Below are 21,442 nucleotides of genomic sequence, written 5' to 3'. Positions count from 1 at the left end.
TCATTGTTTTCTCTCCTCGCCCCTTTCTCTTTTAACCACTTCGGTACCAGCGTCGACTATAGTCGACAGCCACAGATGAACGCGCACAGCGACTTTAGCCGACGGCTGTGACATGACTTTTCTAATTTTTCATTTATCAAAATAAAATTGTGAACATTTAAAAATAACGTAATGAAAACATATATGTATATGTTACCTATTCTGATTCACATGACAAGTGAAGCTGCCTCTAAAGCAAAACAAGCTTTCAGCGCTTTCAGGCTTTCCTCATCACACAAGAGCAAAACGGACGCGTCGTCAATGCACAGCACAGACTGTCGTGGGGACAGTGAGCGCCGCTGTGGGCGAGGTGTCGAGGCCGGTGAGCGCCTCACCGAAGTGGTTAAGGACTAGGCAGTCAGCCAACTGCTTATGCGAATGAGAAGAGGCTGGGACAAAGTTTAGGGTGTCCCCAAGACTGGGTGGCTTTTCTGCCCATGAAAGAGAAGATGTCTGCTCTCCCTGAGACCAAGGGCATCTGCATGCTCATCAATAACCTCACCGAGCACCTGGCACCTGCGGGACGCTTTCTTCACACGCTCTAAGTGCACGGCCTCATTTATTCTTTTTGGCGACTCTCTGAAATGAATGCCACTCGCATCCCCATTCTACAGAGGAATAAACTAAGGCTCCGAGAGGCGCAGGAATCTGTTCAAGATCTCACAGCCGCCGTGATCATCATCTGGGTGACGGTGGGACCCAATTCCAAATCCGTATTTATGACATTTGGAAATAAACATTTAAGTGTCCTTTTAAGGCCCAAAGCCATTTAGAAGTTTTAGCTAAGTATTTCTCATGATCTTTAAAGAAGCTTAAAAAGAAAATGATGACCTTTTATAACAAATACCTTGCAGATAGTGCAGGTCACCCAGTGACTCTTAGATGAATTGAGTTTGTATTCATCCTACCTGTGGCCAAAATACAAGTCTGACTGTGTCACCTGCCAGCTCACATCTCTTCCAGCTGTGCCGAGCTACCTGCCATTGTCTCTGTGACCCGAGGCCTGTGCACTTGCCCTGCTGCTGGTTCCCCCTCTGAGCGACCCTTATTCATTCTTTGTGCACTAGCTAAACTGTCACCCCCTCCAAGGCCAACTTCTACCCCATGTGGTCTCACAGCAGTGCCTTCCTCTTGAGTCCCACAACATCCTGCATTTGCTTCTCTTACGTTGTATTATTACTGTCCTTTTGCCTGCCTGTGTCTCCCACAGACACAAAAGCACGCCTGCAAGGGCTCAGGTTGGGTTTCAACCTTGGCTCTGCCCTGTGTGTCCTTGGGCAAAGTCGATTTTTCTCTCTGAGCCTTAGTTTCCTCATCTGTAAAATGGTCAGTAAACAAGGTGAGTCATGTGACACACAATGCCTGGCCTATGGTAAGATTCAATGTTGGCTTTCTTTTTAGACAGAGTCTTACTCTGTACCCAGGGCTAGAGTGCCATGACATCAGCCTGGCTCACAGCAACCTCAGACTCCTGGGCTCAAGCGATCCTCCTGCCTCAGCCTCCCGAGTAGCTGGGACTACAGGCATGCGCCACCATGCCCGGCTAATTTTTTCTATATATTTTTAGTTGGCCAATTAATTTCTTTCTATTTTTAGCAGAGACAGGATCTCACTCTTGCTCAGGCTGGTTTCGAACTCCTGACCTTGAGCGATCTGCCTGCCTCGGCCTCCCGAGTGCTAGGATTACAGGCGTGAGCCACCGCGCCCGGCCTCAATGTTGGCTTTTATTATCCATTGTATGCATCTTCAGGGCCAGTCTCTGGACCAAAAACTTAGTCGGTGTTTAGTCGGGATTGGGGGAGCTCTGCCTAGATCAGTGGTTTTCAAGCTTTCTCCTGGATCAGGAGCACCGGGGGGCTTCTTAGAACACAGATTACTGGGTTCCACCCCAAGAGTTTGGATCCCGAGGGTCTTCAGTGGGGCTTGGGAACTTGCACTCCCAAAACATTCTCAGGTGATGCTGCTGCCGCTGGTGCTGGGAACACACTTTGACAACCACTGGGCTGGTCACCTGGGGAGGGTGGATGTCTGATTAGGGTGATCAAACACTTGGTGCTAAACTAAGCTCACGCTAGGGGATAAGGTGACCCACTTCCAGTGGATGTGGCCACAGAATATCTCTCCATCAATTTATCTGCGCAACCACCATGCACTGATTTCTGCTGTGTCCAGGCACTCTGCTAGACACGGACGATGGAACAACGCGGGAGACAGACGGGAAGGCCCCAGATCTTGATAAGCCCAGTCTAGCGCCTGCTGTGGAAGGCAGCTGCCATCACTGCTCAAGTCCCATCACTCTGAACTGAAGGGACGCGTTTGATTTGGGGAATGGCTAACCTTAAAGACACTAATATTAACAATTGCTTTAGTGTTCTTCGCATCCTTGTATTGCCTTCTCACTACCGATTTCACCAGAATGATCCATCCAAACTGATGACAATAATCCCATAACCCCCCTGCCTGGAACTGCACCCACCACTTAGCTCCAGGTTGGGGGCTGAAGTCAACCCACGCAACACGGAACACGGCAGAACAGAGTGTCGGAGAATCACAGTCAGGTTGTGACTTAACACCTGTCCTAGGAAGCGACACATTTCCTTATAGTTACTGTCAGCCAGAACAGAGTTTCAGAGAACGAAAGCCAAAGCGGTTACCTAACACCTATTCCACAAAATGATAAATATCCTTATTGTTACTATTACCAGCCAAGCAGAGCAGGGGTTTTCTGTTACTTGGTACTAAAAGTTCCCTGTGGCAGAACAGCTCTCGCCTCCTAAGTGCCAGCTGCCACTGCAATAAGTGGTTGGTAGGAGCCACTTCACTGCAGGCTCCCAGCACCTCCCCGGGTGGCTGTCATTAATCCCATTGTTGAGGGGGAACACCGAGGCTAAGTCACCTGCTCTCCAGTCCGGAGTGGAGCACAGGGGCCAGTAAGAAACGTTTAAATGCTTTGCAATGACACCAACTCAGTATTTTGCAATCACATAGTCTCCCTCGAGCTTCTTCCAAGATGGAGCACTTAAGAATGGAAAAAAAAAACCCAACCAGCCAACCTCATGCTTGTTTGGCATGCAGGGAATCATCGAAGGCAATTGACCCGCACAGGTTGGCCTTGTTCTACCTCTCCTCATTAAACCTGATTGCTTTCTAGAAGGTAATCCACAAACACTGTTCCGCCGCTTTGGCCCATTCCCCTCCCCCCACCCCCATGCAGTCAGGGAAAAAGGCCTGACTGCAGCGTGTAGAACCCCAGGTCCTGGAGCACCCCCGTGTGGCTGCATTTAGCCGGAAACGTGCATCCTTGATTGTAAATCACACACAGAGGAGCCCCTTCCAGAGCAATCCTTTCCAGAAATGCAGGTGGGGGCTATTTTACCAAGAAGTGCACATTTGAAAGAAATAGAAAATGACAACAAAAAATCCATACAGGTACATACCCGTTCCTCTCTGCCACCTGCCCACACCCCCGATGGAATGTAACAAAGGAAGCAATGACATTCAGTTAGGGACATACAGCTTTAAATTTACACACTGTGTGCAGAAAGCATTTTATAAACTGAAACGTACGCTTAACCTTAGGCGTTATTATTGTTTTTCTTACTTCTGTGAAATTAGGGATGGCCACTTCTGCCCTGGCAAGTTAAAGGGCCAGCAGGGGAGAGGTGGCACAAGTGGTTTTCCAGAAAAGGGCAACAGAGCCTAAAGAGTTAAACTCCCAGAAAACCAATTTATGCAAAGGGCTGGATCCTGACCAGCACTCAGGCCTGCGCTAAAGATCTGAATTACAAATTTACAGAATTTGCTGCTCAGTAAGTAATTTCTTTTCTTCCTAATGGAGCCTGTAATTTCCAGTGGGGCAGTGCCACTTTATTTTCACCGATAGAGTGAACAAAATCTTGACCACGGAGAAGACTCATTCTACTCACCGTGCAAAATCGCCTTTTTGAAAGGCTTAAAGAGGGGCATTCAGGGGATGGTTAAAACCAATCCCTGTTGCAAAGCTCATTGCCTACTTTCCCTCTGTTTGCACCTTGGGTAAGTGAATAATTGGAATCATTTCCCTTTCCTTCCTTTTAAGGTAGGTAGTGTAGCTGATTTTATTTTTTGAAGGCATAAGATCTGCTTGGGACTATTGGACATAAGAAATGACATTGTCAGATCCAGGTGGTAGAAATCTGCTCCCTTCTAGGCACTTTGAGAAGGAGCCAGCGGGACACACATCCTCATGTCTTGGAGCCTAATGTAATGGGACTCCAGGGCTTCTGGGCTGTTTGCAAACACACAGGGCAATCCAGCCAGTATGTATGTATGTACGTGTGTGTGTGTGTGTGTGAGAGAGAGAGAGAGAGAGAGAGAGAGAGGAGAGAGAGAGAGAGAGAGAGAGGAGAGAGAATGTGTTTAAATCCCCAATAATTTGTTCAAAGAGCAAGTGGCAAGGAGGTATAACGAAAACACAAGAATTTTACTTTCTTTCCTTTTCCCTTTCCTTTCTGGCATCTGTTTTGGTACGTGCCTCCCTCCGGCTGCTGGGAACAACTGCTATTTTGAATGGATTCATTTATGGATCTCAGTCAAAAAGTCACCGTCAGCTGGACTGGAAAGCAGTGTTGTGTGTGTGCGTGTGTGTGTGCGTGTGTGCATGTGTGCGTGTGTGTCTGTGCACGGTGGCGGCCATTTCAGCTCAAAACCTCCATTCTTGGAAAGGCCACTTCTTCTTGACATGGGAGAAGACACACTTCCCTGGGCACCTAAAAATAAATAAGTAAATGAGTAAGTAAATAAATTAATAATAACAATAAAAAGGCACCTTGCCTCTTCCCCCCAGGTCTTAATTTCTCTGTGGGGGCATTTTGTAATGTTTCTCTGTGTGCAAGTTTTGCTTTGCCTTTTCCCCCATTGTTTGCTGCTCTGTCTGAGTGGCATTTCTGGGAATCCATGTCCTTAGGGTTTTCGTGGGCTCTCTCCCTGAGTTTCTGCTCTTTTCCTCACTAGTTCAGCATCAGGCATGGAAATTAGTTATTTACTGTTAAATGCATCAGGAATGGGATCTCAAAACAACAACAGACACACACAAAACACAAAAGTGGGGTTTTAACCTACTTTTCTTAAGCTACCAAATGGATTTAGAGTTCCCCTAATAAGTCAATTTTTTAGTTTGCTCTGGCTTTTCTTGCCTTAAAAAAAAAAAAAAACTAAGCAATTTCATTAAAAGATTGTTCTCTTTCTTTGGCCCAGGGGCATAGGAAATCAGTTGTGAAAACTGTTGGCATGCTTTGCAAAGAGATTCTCCGCAAAGAACCTTTTTGTTTTGTTGGGGGTGGGGGCTTCGGGAGGCTGCATCTGCAGCAGTGACTTTGGCCCGAGCTGCTCGGTCCCTTGGCCTGTTTCTCCCCCTCCTGCCTGGGGCCACTTCTCTTCTGGGCAAAAAGCCCTGTGCCCAGTGAGGTGAAACTTGCAAATGATACTGTCACCTTCCTCAATGGACTGCAGCCCTGGAGTTCACCAAAGGTCGCAGCAGGCAACCCCCCATGGTGTTGGGGACAAAGAAGTAGGAGCTGCCTGGTTTCTTGGAATCCTCCCAGTGGAGGCAAAGTCACCCGCCAGGAAGGCCTTCCCCAAAGGGATTTTTCCTGCAGAATGTTCCAGGTTAGACATTCTGATGCGGAAAGGGCAGGAGATAGTTCCCAACTGGTGAGGCACAGACTCTAGGCATCTCCAGGCGTGGTCAGGAGGTCTGAAGGAGGTAACCCACTGCTGTGAGGAAAAGACCTTTGGTCTTTTTATGTGAAAACGTGGAATTCAGCCAGTCCAAGCAGGGAGCCAGCAGGCCCCAGCACCAAAGGACCCTCTCTCCACTTCAGTCTGGATTTTTAGAGACACCACTTGTTTCTGAACACACTTTCCAATGCCTATTTGCCAAAGCCCATGGTGTAATTTGCATAAGAGGCAAACTTGTCCCTATACTCTAGGTCCATGTCAGGACCTAGAGTTTATTTTCAATCAATGTGTGATGGATTGCGCATGTGATAGATCTGTGTGAGCCTATACGTGGATCTGCAGTAGTTATATGTATGTGTTTATTTGTATGGGCGTGAATATGAGTGTGTGCATGCTTTTATCTATTCCTGTATGTGACGTATAGTATGCATGTGTGCATGTGTATGTGAATGTGGGTATCAGTACGTGTCTGAACACATATGTGTTTCTCTGTAGTGGATACTGCCAATGCACACACCCCCCAGCTGCTTAGGGATCTCGGCTTCTCAGCTCAATGGAAGCAGTTTGCCCATCCCACCAGCTCCCATGACTCACCTAGAGGGGTTCAAAGGCCGGCCCCCTTGCCTCAAGAATGACCAATTGAGTGGTGCAATTCCTGCTCCAGCTGAGACCAATCCTTGCCCAACTCCTTCCTTTCCCTCTTCTTTTCTCTTACTGCCTCTCCCCGGGAGCCCACTCTCAGTACAGCCTGTGCATCTGAGTCCCTGCCCCGGGCTCTGCTCCAGGCAACCTGGCCTAAGACAGCATTTTTATATATTTGCATGCGTGTGTATGCAGATATACATGTCACACATTTGTGTGTGTGCGTGTGCCCACATACAAGGATATCAAGGAGGATTTGGGAGAAAATTATCCTTCAAAGAAGGAAACAGGAGAAGAGTATGGATTTTATATTCTGAAACATAAACTTGTCTAGACATACAGTAGGAGAGAGCTGCTTTAAAAATTGAAAATTAAAAGATACTTTAGATGTAAATGTATTTTTTTTTATTGAATCAGAAAAAAGAAAGATACAGTATACATGACTATCAGCCAATCATATGCTACTTTGAATTACATTTTAATAGACTCAGGGTCCTATGTATTCCTCTGTACAAGTATTAAAAAAAACTCAGGTATTTGCATAATCTTCTGTAAATTTTTATTAACTGAGGTTATGGGGAGGGTTTTATCAGAGCACATCCTGAGAACATTAGGAAATTACAGACACATTTGAAGCAAGTGTCAGACGGAACAGATGAAGCAAGCCCCTCAGCCATCTGAGAAACATTAATAATGTAAGATTGCAGAGACCAAATCTTTGTTAGGGATACAGGATGTGGGATAAAAATGGGGGCCATAGCGCCCCCTTGTGTTGTAAAATAAACTTGCAACTTCATTTATTTGCATTATTATTATTATTATTTTTTGGAGTTGCACTTGTCACTGAGCCTCAAAAGCCATTGTTTTTCCAAATCATTTTAAGCCCTCTTCAGTCAATCTTTTCCCTCTCATTAATACATTTCAAGGACTTTATTTGAAAAACAACTCCTATTCATTCCTTTTTTCATACCCCACACATTCCATTCCAGGAAATTGGCAACCACCCAACGCAGCCGCCCGGGTTCTCCCTACTTGAAATGAGAACTTAAACAAACAGATTTCCCTCTCCCTCTTCCAAGCTTACAGGATGAGCACTTAACTTACTGCAAAGCTTAATTCCTTCTAGCAGGCATTTTCCTTCGGCAACTGACCTGTCACTGACATTTCTCCTAACGTGACCCGAACGCAACCCTCCACACTTTCCCCTCCCTGCTTGGCAGTCGTCCACTCTTCTGACCTAACTAGTTAACCTGCTTAACCGCCTTTACAATTAGTTACCCCAAAAAGACTGGACCAGAGACATAAATAATACACCTCAGTATATAACAGCTCGGGCTTAATTTGCACGCAGAATCTCACGTCATGGCTATGGAAGGGTATATACATGGAGTGTGTTTGGGGGACAAGCTGGGGTAAGGAGAAAGCATCCTGGTGGCAGGAGAACCTGGGTGGGAACTGTGGTGATTGTTTACTTGGATTTGCCCACTGGTCCGATGGCCACTGGGTCTGTTTGCACTTGAGCGTCCAACATCCGCTTTGGTCCCTGGAGAAAAACAGAGAGAAGTCGTAGCCCGTTGAAGGTCTGCAGTATCAACAGCAGCAGTGGCCGATTACGTGGCATTTACTCTGTGCTAGGTGTTGCAGTAAATATGCATACAGATGTCTTAGCTATGAGTGGTGGATAAGAGGATGGTCTCCAATCGGACGCCCAGTTATATTACTTTCTAGCCTTGTGAAATCTTGGATAAATCAGTTAATGCTCTGTGGTTTTTTTTGTTTTTTTTTGCAATCACACAAGAGGAGGTTTATTTTCTGGCTAGCCAGGGTCCAATCCCCAGAGCATCAATGCAGTGGCCACTCTCGCAGGCAAGGACCCCGACCGGAACAACGGCATGCCTTTTATCCCCACGGTGCACAAGCTGCGCACAAGCTGACTACGCATGGATCATGCGTTGACCTTTAAAATGATTGGTTGCCCACTATTGCCTTTTTTTTTTTTTTTTTTTTGAGACAGAGTCTCGCTTTGTTGCCCAGGCTAGAGTGAGTGCCGTGGCGTCAGCCTAGCTCACAGCAACCTCAAACTCCTGGGCTCAAGCAATCCTCCTGCCTCAGCCTCCCGAGTAGCTGGGACTACAGGCATGTGCCACCATGCCCGGCTAACGCTCTGTGTTTTGATTTCTTCATCTTTAAAATGGGAATGATAAGACCTATCTCAGAGGGTTGCTCCCGAGATGAAGTGAGTTCATACTTGTCGTGCACTTGGGGTGCAGCAGAACCTGGGGGGTAGAAGCCCCCCACCATTCTACCTCCCTTTAGCTCCCCTCCGCAGCCACCCTCTAGCTACGTCACCCTGCTTCATAGTCTCACAAAACATATCTCTCTCTGGAAGGACTGTGGCACCTGTTTTACTTGTCTAGCATCTGTCTCCTCCGCCAGAACGTGAGCCCCGTGAGTCCTGTCCCGGTGCCTGGCGTATAGCGGGCACCCCTTCATATTGGCTGAATGCGGGGAAGGAATGCGGTGACATAGGTGTTATGATTATTGTTCCACTTTTTCTCCCAAATGATACTTATAAAGTAAAATTAACCCTATCTGCATATAGTTCTATGAGGTTAAACCGACACATGTAACCACCACCAAAACCGATATATCAAATGCTTCTATCACCTCCCAACCCCTCCTCGTGCCCCTCTGTCGTCAAACCCTCCCCACCCGGGACCCTGGCAACTGCTGATCTGGCCTCCATCCCTAGAGTGTTGCCTTTTCCAGGATGTCCTATCAGTGTCATGTGGAATCATAGAGCACGTAGCCTTTCAGCCTAGCTTCTTTCACGTGGCAGAGTCGGGTGGAGATTCGTCCACGTTGCTGTGTGGGTCAGAGGTCCTATTAGTTTGGGTCCTTTTTACAGTAGAAGGTAGTAATATAAGATTGCATCTAGTGCACTAAAGTATATACATATAGATAGTATAGAGTAGTATAACAGAGTGTATATAGTATAGTATATGACAGTATATGATTATACATATTTTATAGTATACATGGTATATATATAATATAGTCAAGTATAGTAAATATGTCATAGTATAGTTTAGTACAGCACAGAACATAGTATCTTAAATATATTATCATATAGTATAGCACAATATGTACTATAGTATAGTGTGGTATATATAGTATAGTACAGGGTAGGATACTACAATATACTATTGAAAAGTATATATAGTATAGTGTATGTACATAGAGTTGTGTAGTATAATGTGCTACAGTATACATTATAATATATAATACAATATTTATAGTGTATTATAGTCTAATAAATATAGTATAGTGTAGCATAGTATAAATAATGTATACAGGGTGTATATGTAGTGTACGTATATGGTACATATGTAGTGTAGTGCCCTATGGTATACACAGACTAGCACAATGTAGGGTAGCATGGCACATAGCATATATTATAGAGTGTCATGTAATAGGGTGTAATTTACCATGGAATCAGATCGCTGGGCTTTGCACCCCAGATCTACCCCTTCGGTCAAGTTGCTTAGCCCTCTGCGCCTTAATGTTACCATGGGTAAAACGGGAGTTCACAGGGCAGTTGTGAAGATGAAATGTTAATATGTATAAAGTGCTTTGAATAGTATTTGTCACATAGTAAGTGCTATAAAAGAGTTACAGTTGCTATTTTTAGTGGCAGAGGTCACCAATAGCTGCAGGTATCTACGGAATGGAACAGTCATGAGTGATCAAAGGGTTTAGGCCAGCTTGCTCCTCTTAACTACCCCTCCCCCCCACTGCAGCACGAAGGCTAAGCCCAAGTCACTGGCCCACTGCTGGTGTCAGTGTTACTCCTTGTCTTGATCCCTGGCTCAACCCATATTCCCTTGGGTCCTGGGTATGACTTTGCTTATTTCTCTTCTGAGTTTATGCTTGACCACCTTGCTTATAATTTGAGTAATGACCTTCAGACCCTCTGTGTTTTCCAGGATTTAAATTATCCTAAATATATTTAACATTTACTAGTGTTATATTTCACTCCGTCTACCTACCCATCCATCCATCGAATCGTCCATCCAACAAATACTTAATTGAGCACCTACTACATTCCACTCACTATCCTGGGGAGGGCAGCATTGTCAGTCCATGCACGGACAAGGTCACTGTTCTCCCAAAGCTAGCAGTCTAGGGAAGGAAAAAAACTCTGCCTCCAGCCCTCCCCTTGCTTCCCTGCAGGCTACGTCGAGGTGCCACCTTGGATGTGATCGCCTCCGAGAAGCCCTCCCTGACACTCTCCCCTCAAACCCAAAGCCAGGCCAGGTCCTCACCTTCAGCCTCCCTCTGTGTGCCTTCTCCTCCCCTCCCGACTCGCCCCACACTCAGCCACAGCCGTGGGCCACAGAGTGGCCAGGGATGTCCACCTTGCTCCTCTTTGTGCCCAGTGTAGTGCCTGGCACACAGCAGGGCTTCAATAAATATCTGTCTGCTGAATGTTCAGCCAGCCCCTGTCCAATCTGTCCCCTTTGGAGGTGGGAACCACACCTCTTACCGGAGAGCCCAGAAGGAAGAGCCAAAAAAAAAAAAATCTACCTACCAGGCCCTTAAAAAAGCCCCCGAGGGACTGCTGCCGCTTCTCGGGTCTCTTCTGGGACTTGTCGCCATTCTGCAGTGAGTTGGCATCCCCCGTGGCCTGCCCCGGGCACGGCGCTGGGTCTTTGGCTTCCTGCTTGCTGCTCTTGTGCTTGCTTCCCTCGGCTGCCGGCTTCTTGTCCTTGGAGGAGCCCTCTTTGCCCTTCTGGGCCGCTCCTGCGGGCTCTGGCTCCGGCGGCGTGGTAGCCTTCTCTGCAGAGTCCGCCGTCTACAAACATCGCAGACAAAGCGCATTTTTAGTGGCTGCAAGACAGGTCTCAGTAGCAGGGGAATAAATATGTTACTGCAAAATAGAGATGTTCTAATGTTGGGTGGTATCTACATTTTCATGAATCCCTGGTGAAATGAAAAATAGAAAAAGTGCAAACACTTATCATGGTACGAGGTCATGGTAGGAGACATTTATTTATTTATCTAATAATCTACTAATTAATTTTATGCTTTTCCAGCAAGCATTTTGTTCCCCCTTCTTCTGGTCCCAGAACTTGGATTTTCCTTGGGGAACCACCTTTCTCCCCTTTTCCCCCACTGGTCTAGGCAAACTAACTCTACCCCGGACACGGCACGTGACTCGGGCCTGGCCGATCAGAGCATTGCGTGTGATTGGGCTGCTGTGATGGGTCAGCATGGGCAAACATGGATAAAGCCCGAACTAATTGCAGAGCTTTGCTAAAATAATCACGAGAGGCCTGCCCCCTTTCTATTGGATTTGAAGCCGAGAAGAGGTAAGATTGGAGCTTCCAGAGCTGCCACTATTTCTGGGGAGAATCTGCCTGAAAAGGAAGCCAACAAAGAGAAGAGCAGAGCTGAGAGATGAGGTGAGAGAGAGAGAAAAAAAGAAAGACCAGGCACAGATCATATTGCATGTGCTCCTGGATCTAGCCGTTCCTGAAGCTCTTTTATGTGTAAGCCAGCTTTAAGAGCATCACTCCCACGTGCAACCACATGTGACTTTTTTCTTGGGGATACGCATTCTTTCCCTCATGATTATGTCCACCTTAATTTTTGGTGTGAAACTGTCCTTTTGCTTCATGAAATGGTGGTAAGAGAAGATGATAGTTTTGAATGTACATCTTTCTATGCCAAAATGAAAGATATTATACAATCCTGCATGGTTTCTACAATCTGGAAGAATGAAGCTGTAAAATCTGAAATTCTAGAAAATTCTGGGTAAATTACAGATAACAACAACAACAAAAAATCCATTATGAAGCAGAAACCCTTTTCTCATCATTGACTTGACCTGAAATGTCTATGGGGTCCAGACAGCTCATGTAAAAATAAAAAAGAAGCTAGGGGAAAGAATAAAATCCCAGGGAGATCTTATTTCCCCTGCTGTAAAAGCAACATGGGTCCAAAGAAATATTTCTCCAGTGTAACAATAGCACCAGTTCAAGCAATGCAGGCTCTGGTGTTGGGGGGACAATTTGGAGCAGTGAGGCTTGTGGCGAGTTGACTATCAATGCCTCGAGTGAAGGGGGCACAGCTGCTCGGACCCAGCTGGGAGACAGCTGGCAGCCCCAGTGCAGTCAGATCGTCTGTTTTTATCAAAAGAACCTTGGAACTGAATGTTCTAAATGCAAAATATGTCAACTAGTAAATACCGACTTCAAAAATTTTAAACCAGTGATCGTGGCAAACAACCGGACCACAAGTCTCCCTGCGGGCCACGTGTGACCCACCGGATAGGTGTTGAGAAGCCTGATTCGTAAAGTTCTGTACTGTCCTCAGATAGAAGGTTCTATGAGAGGGTTCATGCAATCAAAGGAGAAATGCCATTTCTCGCCAGTGAGTTAAGCACACCCCTTAGAAACAAGTGCAGGAACAAGCAGGTGAGACTCCCCAGCCCCGAAGGCTCGCCAGGTGCTGTCCAGAGGGCAGAAGCCCCTGGAGAAAAAGGCATCCGACACCCGGTGTGCCCCGCCCGAGAAGCAGTTGTGCCACCGCACGTCCTGGACACCCCTGTCCCAGCCCAGCTGCCACGGCTGCCGCAGATGCTGGGCTGCAGGTGTCCAGGTGCAGCGGGCGGCCCAGAGCAGGTGCCCCTTACACTGAGACAGAAACTCGCACCACAGTGCTCTGCAGAAAGCCCAGAACCCGAGACCCTGGTTGGAACTGCTGTTCGTTGTTTTTGCCCTGCGGATTTTAAAATACGGTAAGTGGCTAAGAGCTCAGTGTCTGGAGTCAGAGGGACCTGGTTGGACTCTACCTCCCTCACGCCCTTGCTGTGTGGCCTGAAATACACTGACCTCTCGGTTTCCTCGTCTGTATGGGAAGTCACAAAAGAACCGGCGGCGTCTCGTGGTGGTGTGAGGATCTGATTAGCTAAGAGTGGAGAGCTGCCTGGGCGCAGCGCCTGGCCCGTGTGAAAGCTAGCTGTAGAGGGACCGGTCTTCCTGGTTTGCCTGCAAGCGGGGGGCTTCCAGGACCATGGAACTTCACAGTTTTCAAACCAGGAAAGTTCCAGGCAGACTGGGATGTGTCGGTCACCCTGGCCTAACACTGCCACTGTCCTTATTCTTTTTAAGGCCAACTGTGTGGGTCTGGCCCAGCAGCTGCACCTAGGAAATAATGCTGAATGTGACATGTAGGGTCCCCTTGTGCCTCTCCAGCCCTGCCTCCTGTCCCTCTCCCCTCTATCTCATTCTGCTCCAGCCACACGCCTCCTTTCGTTCCTTGAAGAAGCTTATTCTCGAAGCAGGACTTCACCCTGCTGCCGCCCCACTGCTGCACCACCAGGGCTTCGTACGACTGCTGCTGCTTGTCCAGCAAGTCTCAGTCTGTCCCCACCCCCAAATCAGCTCCCAAATCAGACTAAGCATTTGCTGTCGCCCAGTGAGGACACGCCAGTGCTCTCGAGTCTGGATCCCCGGCCCCGGACAACAGGAGTCTCAAAGCACTCCGTGCTGAGTATAAACAGAACAAGGTTTCCAGCTCATTCAAATTTTCACGGATGTTATTCCAATTTTAGAACCACCAAAAATGTTGGCATAACTGTTTCGCTGTGACGTTCCAGACAAAATGTACAATCATATGTAAGTTTTTCCTTTTCAGTAGTGTGACTATGGTGTTCCCAAGGTAATAACCTTTGGGAAATTTGAGTTCCAAAGTGGTCTAGAGAATGAGTTTGGGGGCCAGGCATAGTAACAAGTAAAAAAAGAAAAAGAAATTGAATGTGGTAAAAAGCCTGTTTAAAGATGTAGGATAAACCGATCATTATGGAAATATAAATACTATTAATATACGCCATGGCAGTCATTGCAGTCCATTTGGGTGAGTGTGGTGTGAGCAACATTGCAGGATAATTCCCTGTGAGCAGCCTAAGAGTAACAGTAATGAATAGAAACTGCTGTGGACTGAACTGTGTCCCCCAACCCCAAATTCGTGTGTTGAAGCTCTAACCCACAATGTGATTATATTTGCAGTAGAAAGTGATTAAGGTTAAGTGAAGGCATAAGGGTGAGGCCCTGATCCAATAGGATTAGTGTCCTTATAAGAAGTGACTCTCTCTCTGCAGGTGAGGACACTCAGCAGGGTGGTGGCTGTCTAAAAGCCAGGAGGAGAGCCCTCCTCAAGAACTAAACCCTGCTGGCACCTTGAATTGTCTTTTCCAGCCGCCAGAACTGTGAGAACACAAATTTCTGTTGCTTAAGCCACTGTCTGCAGCATTTTGTTTCGGCTGACTAATACACCAGCTAACGTTTACCAGCCCACACTACAGAAATGTCCTACGTGTTTAACATGTATGAATTCATCTGACAACCCTTTAAGGCAGTACTTTTCTTTCTCCATTCTATAGGTGAGGAAGCTGAGGCACTGAGACACTGGTAATTTCCCTCAGTCACACAGCTAAACATTGGCTGAGCCAGGATTTGAACCCAGACAGTTTGAGTCTACAACTTTTTTTTTTTTTTTGAGACACAGTCTCGCTTTGTTGCCCAGGCTAGAGTGAGTGCCGTGGCGTCAGCCTAGCTCACAGCAACCTCAAACTCCTGGGCTCAAGCGATCCTTCTGCCTCAGCCTCCTGAGTAGCTGGGACTACAGGCATGTGCCACCATGCCCGGCTAATTTTTTCTATATATATTATTTGGCCAATTAATTTCTTTCTATTTTATAGTAGAGACGGGGTCTCCCTCTTGCTCAGGGTGGTTTCGAACTCCTGACCTCAAGCAATCCACCCGCCTCGGCCTCCCAGAGTGCTAGGATTACAGGCGTGAGCCACCGCGCCCGGCCTACAACTTTTGTTCTTAGCCACTTCTCTCTATTTACAAAACTAGGAGAAGAACATTTAATGTCATTTTTGTGGAGGTATATTTTTAAGGTTAAAAAAATGAGTGTAAGCTGGGCATGGTGGTGTGTGCCCGTAGTCCCAGCTACTTGGGAAGCTGAGGTAGGAGAATTGCTTGAGCCCAGGAGTTTAAGTCCAGCCTGGGCAACATAGCAAGACTCTGTCTCTAAAATAAAATAAAATATAAAAATTTTAAAAATGAAAAAAATTTTAAAAATAAAAATAAATTTAAATTACTGTACAGGCCTCTAGTAGCGCAGTAGCATGAGAAAGAAAAAAGTATTAAAAATTACAAAAATTCAAAAAGAAAAATATGTAATATATATTAAAAAAATTTAAAAAGTATAGGTTAGAAAACAGGGTGTTGCGTATAATTCCATTTTTTAAAAATAACCCATATCGTTATAAACATGTCATAGCCATGTTTCTTTAGAAGAGAGAGAATAATGTAAGTGAACTATGTGACCCCATGTTTTTAACTAATCTATTCAAGAAACAGCTCCCACTACATGCCAGGCACCATGCAATGTGATGTAAAAATAGCAAAGACTCTTTGCTACACAGATGTTCCAGGCAGAGGTGGCAAGGTGTAGGGGAGACAAATGAATTATTACAATTTGCAACAAGCGCCATGAAATAAAACAAGATGGTCTTTTTGAGGAGGTGACATTTATGCCAAGAAGTGCAGGGGAGAAGGAATTTTCCACGTGGAAAAGAGGAAAGAGCGTATGTGAAAACCTTTTATAGGAAGTATTAACAGCTGAGGAAGTCTAGCTTGTTTGTGCTCGTGTCTGCAGGGCCCAACATGGTGCTTGGTATACAGTAGGTGCTTAATTTAGAGATGTTAAATGAGTCGGCTGTGGCTGAGAATGGCATAGAAAACAAGGCTGGAAAGAAGAAAGAATACCACCACCACATTGAGTTCAAGGTCACTTACTTGGTAGCTGGAGTCTTTCCCATTTATTTCTTCTGAGTGGGTGATCCCTCCATCCCCTTTCACTGACTAAAATAACAAACAGACAACGGCCTTTCAGCGACCACAAGCGCACAGACAGGGCAAACACGAGGAGCAAGACAAAGGGCAGACCAGCTAAAAACATATTGCTCATGAGAGGTATGGGTGCGATTTTTAACCAGAGCTGGATTACGTTCAAGTGTTGCACTCCCCAAATAACAACAAGAAAAGTTCTAAAACCCTGGGATTATGTCATTCTGGGGTAAATACATGATAATGAAAATACTAACACTGGAACCAGGAGGTGGTTGAACATACTAAACGAACACGTAACTGAACGAACAACTGACCCATCAGTAGCCTCCACTGGTAACATTCAGGTGGCTGGTGTGGGTTTTGCTGTATGTCCCCAGTAGAGATGTGGATTCTCCAGCAGAGGTGAGCACCCTAGTTCCCATCCCCCTATAGCCAGCAGCATCAGCGACGGGGCTGGGCGGGGTTGTCTTTGCCTCTGTACGCCCCCCCATGCTCTGAGCTAATGTTTCTAGGAGTACGATCCCAGGACGAGCAGCTTCAACATCCACTGGGAACCTGTTAGAAATGCAAATCCTGGAGGCCCGCTTCAGATGTACTGAATCAAAAGCTTTGGGGAGGGGGCCGAGGCTCACCAACCTGCTTTAACAAACCCTCCAGGTGGCTCTGGGGCAAGTTTGAGCATCATTGCTCTGAGCTAACCAGCCCTAGACTCGTTCAGACCAATCTGGGGTCTGTGTTTTTAACTGTGCATTTAGTATTGCCCTACGCTTGATAAAATACCTATGAAATCTGGTGATGAATTGCTCAGTTCTCAGCCTCAGTACTGACTCGGGTCTAATCCCTGCATTTTGGTTATTGCGTACTGTCTCCTCTTTCCAACTACACCCCACTGGAGGGTGGGCAGTGGGGGCTAAGCAACGTGCATCAAAGAGGAATACTCCGGAGTCCACTGTTATCAACTTGGCTCTCCCCTTAGCAGACAGCAAGAATCCAGAACACATGGACTAAAAAGAGCAAAAACGCTGAAGGCGCTCAAATACTTTCTGACTGACAGATGTCATGTGTGTTTGTTATCTGAGATACGGTGCTCATAGTAGTAGGGGTAATAAAAATGATTGTTTATGAAGGCTAACTTTTAGGGGGGTGCTTACAAAATGCCAGGCATTGTGCTAAATGAGATAACAACTTGTGTTATTTCGTTTATTCATTACATCAGAACCTCACGATAGAGGAATAATTATTTTCTTTATTTCACAGTTAAGAAAACAGAAGCTCAGAGACACCAGCATGTGTCAGGAAACTAGCAGGTCTGAGGGCCAGGACTTGACGGCAGGCAGTGACTCCTTTTCCATCCTCTAAACCACCCCCATGCACCCCTAGAAGGCGGGAGGTACCACTCAACCTGCAAATGTTTACTGAACACTCACCATGAAGTTACTCGATGTTAGATTAGGCAAAATGAGAAGAGCCTGCACAAGATAGAGGCTGCTGAACCACAAATACGGAGGTTTGTGGGACATGCCCGTCATCAGGGGGCCCACTGGGCTCATCTTTAGATATTGCTTGGTGCTGCTCTCAGTTCAGAAGACTGACTTGGACCTCCAGTGGCTTAACACAGTGTGTGGATTGCTATGTCTTTTTTTACCCCAAAGCAACATTTACAGAGCTTGGCAGGGGGCAGAACCTTGATACATGCTTCTCGATTGGGTAGGAAGAAAAGAAGTGGTGCCTGAAAGACACGTACTTTTTCCACGTACTTTTCTTAGGGACATCATTGTGGATTTCGCTAAGGTTTTCAACCCAAAGGCAAAGAAAGATCAGGCTGTACTCTGCATAAAGTTTAGATCCTTTTACGCGGAAAGCGGGCTTTCCTTCCTCTGTTAATTGTTCTATAAATACAAAGGCCAGTCTTGCTTGAGAAGGTTTAGAGAAAGCATTTCACAGTCTTGGTTACTGCTCCCCTCCCCACGACCAGCTCTGTCGGCCTGCCCATCACACCCAAAGGTGTGAACACCTGGGGATTTCATTTAGCTTCCAGAATTCAGGCTGTATGGTTAAGAGCCCTTCCTACTCAAACACATTCCCAAGCAGCCCTTAGAATGTGGCTTCCTGCTCAAGTTAGTTGGCCTTTGGGGAATGTAGGGCAGTGAAAACCAAATGAACAATAATGGCTTTTTCAGCAAAAACTGAATGGACGTTAGGAGTCATGCACGGCCCTTCCACCACCTTCCAAAGAATAAAGTTCTCTTTTTCTGCCCCATAAGAGAGAGGGACTTTTAACTTCCCTTTAGTAGCCTCAACTTGGCATCTGTTTGGTACTCTGCCAGTGTAAGGTTTCGGTTTGATTTCTTCCCCTGCCTTTTCTCTGATCGTCCTCAGAGGAGAATGCGGTGGAATCAGAATGCCATGCCACAGCATCGGATCTCAGCCTCGTGAGGACAGGCCTCAGGCTGTCAGGGAGGCTGTTGCAAAGAGGTTCGACCTCTTAAAAAATAAAAAGGAGAGAGAGAGAGAGAGAGGATGCCAAGCTTCTCAGTGATTTTCCTCTGTTGGTTTATTCTGAAGCATATAAAGCTGTGTGTATGTCAAGGTTTAGACTAAGGACCTTATTAAGCCTACCTGAGTTCACTTCTATAAACGTAGTTATTATTAATAATCATTCCCTCCCTCTCTCCCTCCCTTCTTCCTTGCTTCCTTCCCTCCCTCCCTCCCTCTCTTTTGCTCTCTTTTTCTGTTTCTATTTCTTTTCTCTTCGCACTGCCCTCTTTCAACAAGTCAGAGTAATCCATTCTGGGCTTTGTATTCCAAGGACCAAAACCAGAAGCCTATTTTTTTCCTGCTGTCAAAAATAGCAAAGTTACTGTTTAAATTAGAGACTAAAATTCTTCCAGAAACGACTTAATGCTTTGAAGAACAGTTTAAAGACTATGAAATAATTTCAGAGATTTTTCCAGTTTGATAGTGAGCAACTTTCTTCATGGAGTTTATTTTTATTCATGTGAGTCAAAGGCGAAGTGTCTCAGGGCATTCCGCCTGCAGTTTTGAGATGGAATCTAGTGGTGGCATCCAAGCCCGGCATATTAATGAAGTCATTTTTTATTTCTTTCATTGTGTCATGCATTCCTATAGCTTGATACTCCGAGGAACGTTTGAACCATCTCCAGTACATATCACTTAGATATTCAAAATTCTAACAGAAATGTTTGGTGGTCAGTTCGCATTTCTTTGAAAGGAATATAAATGTATTTTCATGGCAATATAACTCAACCGAAGTTGAGATTTAAAAGAAAAATAACTGGGATGAAAATTTAATATGGGGTGAGTATATCAGCAATATTGTTTACTAGATCAGCCTCATTCCAACAAATTCAAGGAATGGGTTCTACCAGAAATTTCCAGGATCAATAAAGGTTGAGTCTGAACTTTGTGTTTTACCACGATGCTCACTTGAAATGGAATTGGACCAGTCAGACAAAATTACTCAGAGGAGTAATTCAATTTTATTTTAATGACAAATATACTCAGAAAACTCCTGTCCATGCTCTAAGTGAGCCATGCATTCGTTTTCTTCTCTTTTGCCTTGCTGGCATTTTAGGTAAATATAACAGCTCCATACATAAAAACAATGTTTCCAAAGAAAACATTACTAAGGGAATTATATAAATGGAGCTTATGGTTGTTCTACCTTCCTGTGTTCCTTCAAAGAAAACCAGCTGCAGAAGCACAAAACCCAGCAAGAGCACATGGGTGAGCTTTAGAATCAACAAAAATGACAATTAAACAAACACCTGAGCTTGAGTTCTGGCTCCACCGTTTACCAGCCCTGGGACTGTGGGAAAATCACTGAGACAATCTTGAGGTGTCCTGGTCCTCACAGGGAGGCAGGGAGAGCATCTGTCCCACAGGCTTCCATGTGAACAAATGAGATAGTGCCTGCGACGTCATAAGCACATGATAAATAATTGGAAGCCGCTATTGTTATTACTATTAATACTAATAGCTGAAAAGTGCCAAATGACCACAGAGCCCCTTTAAGGGCAGGAAGGAAAGCAAGTCACTGGTGGAGGAACTGCCCAGATAAATGGTTCTGAAAAGCAAGAGCAAATCAGTATTAATAATATTTCAATACTCGGGAGAATTTGAGATCAAGAACTTTGGCTAGGAGACTCTTGTTTTCTCCTGCTTTTTGTTTTATAATAATCATCATAAACCACCCTCTTTTCTGTCCCAGAGAGCAAATTTCAACAGGTTTTATTAGACTTATTCCATCTAATGTAATCAACAAAAATAACTCTGATTTCATGACTGTCACCTTATCTGGGCCGTTAATTTACCCAGTATTAAAGCTCACGGTATTTCTCTAAGCCTCAGGACATTATTCCAACAAAGATTTTCTTATAAAACTAATGGTCCAAGGAAAGAGATGTGAGGAGGATTGAAGGATATAATATATGTGCAAATAGTTTGGAGGAGCAAAACACTTTTCAAGTGCAGGGTGTTATTGATATTGACGAATTATAAATCCGTGCCTATATATTTCTTTCTACCACCTTTATGGTTTCATCTGCCTACCTGGTGTGTAGATTCATGAATGCTGTACTCTACCCACTCACTTGATAAAAATACACTAGCACTTCAAACATTCAGTTTCTTGACATACAGCTGAATTAATATGTATAAGAATCTTTTCCTATTTAGGGCATGACAGATGTCTTAGATATTCCTTGCAATTATTTTGAAATCCTGTAGGAGCCCATAGGATTTTTGTGAAGTGATACATCTACATGTGTTGAATGCAACGTTAGGACTTACATGACTATCGTGGGTTTTTTTGCCCTGAAATACAGTTATTTGAAAAATGATATTCTTTCTAGTCTTATTTTTATAAGAGGTTAATTTCTGAAAAGAAAAATCTCTTTTAGAAATTAATTAGGCACACACTTATTTTGAAAGAAATACTTAACAGAGAGCTACTTTACCTTGGGATACTAAAATAAGTTACCTGAGAGAAACTTAGGGAGGCAAAGGCTAGAAAGTAGAAAATTAATAATCTGATGAATCGAGAAACTGAATACAAAAGAGGGGTTTTGCAATTGAGTTTTCTCTTCTATTAAATC

At 45.1% G+C, this 21,442-nt stretch overlaps 1 protein-coding gene across 10 annotated transcripts in view; it reads right to left on the bottom strand.

The window, feature by feature from the left end:
- Positions 1 to 6,328: 6,328 nt before the first annotated feature.
- Positions 6,329 to 21,442, bottom strand: part of BCAS1 (brain enriched myelin associated protein 1) — a 65,960-nt gene continuing 50,846 nt past the window's right edge. For 2 of the 10 annotated variants that reach the window (XM_076010851.1, XM_076010856.1), the window contains 3 exons: positions 16,272 to 16,337; positions 10,991 to 11,254; positions 6,768 to 7,942 (listed from right to left, as the gene is read on the bottom strand). In XM_076010851.1, coding sequence (XP_075866966.1) covers positions 7,868 to 7,942; positions 10,991 to 11,254; positions 16,272 to 16,337 — 405 coding nt within the window. In that variant the 3' untranslated portion in view covers positions 6,768 to 7,867. Of the gene's footprint in view, positions 7,943 to 10,990; positions 11,255 to 16,271; positions 16,338 to 21,442 lie in introns of all 10 variants that reach the window. The other 8 variants (XM_012752225.2, XM_076010854.1, XM_012752224.2 and 5 more) reach the window with 8 other exon arrangements.

This window comes from Microcebus murinus, chromosome 16 (assembly GCF_040939455.1).
Source record: "Microcebus murinus isolate Inina chromosome 16, M.murinus_Inina_mat1.0, whole genome shotgun sequence".
Lineage (NCBI taxonomy): Eukaryota > Metazoa > Chordata > Mammalia > Primates > Cheirogaleidae > Microcebus > Microcebus murinus.
The sequence above is the reverse complement of the archived record's forward strand: the minus strand, read 5'-3'. Positions and strand labels throughout refer to the sequence as shown.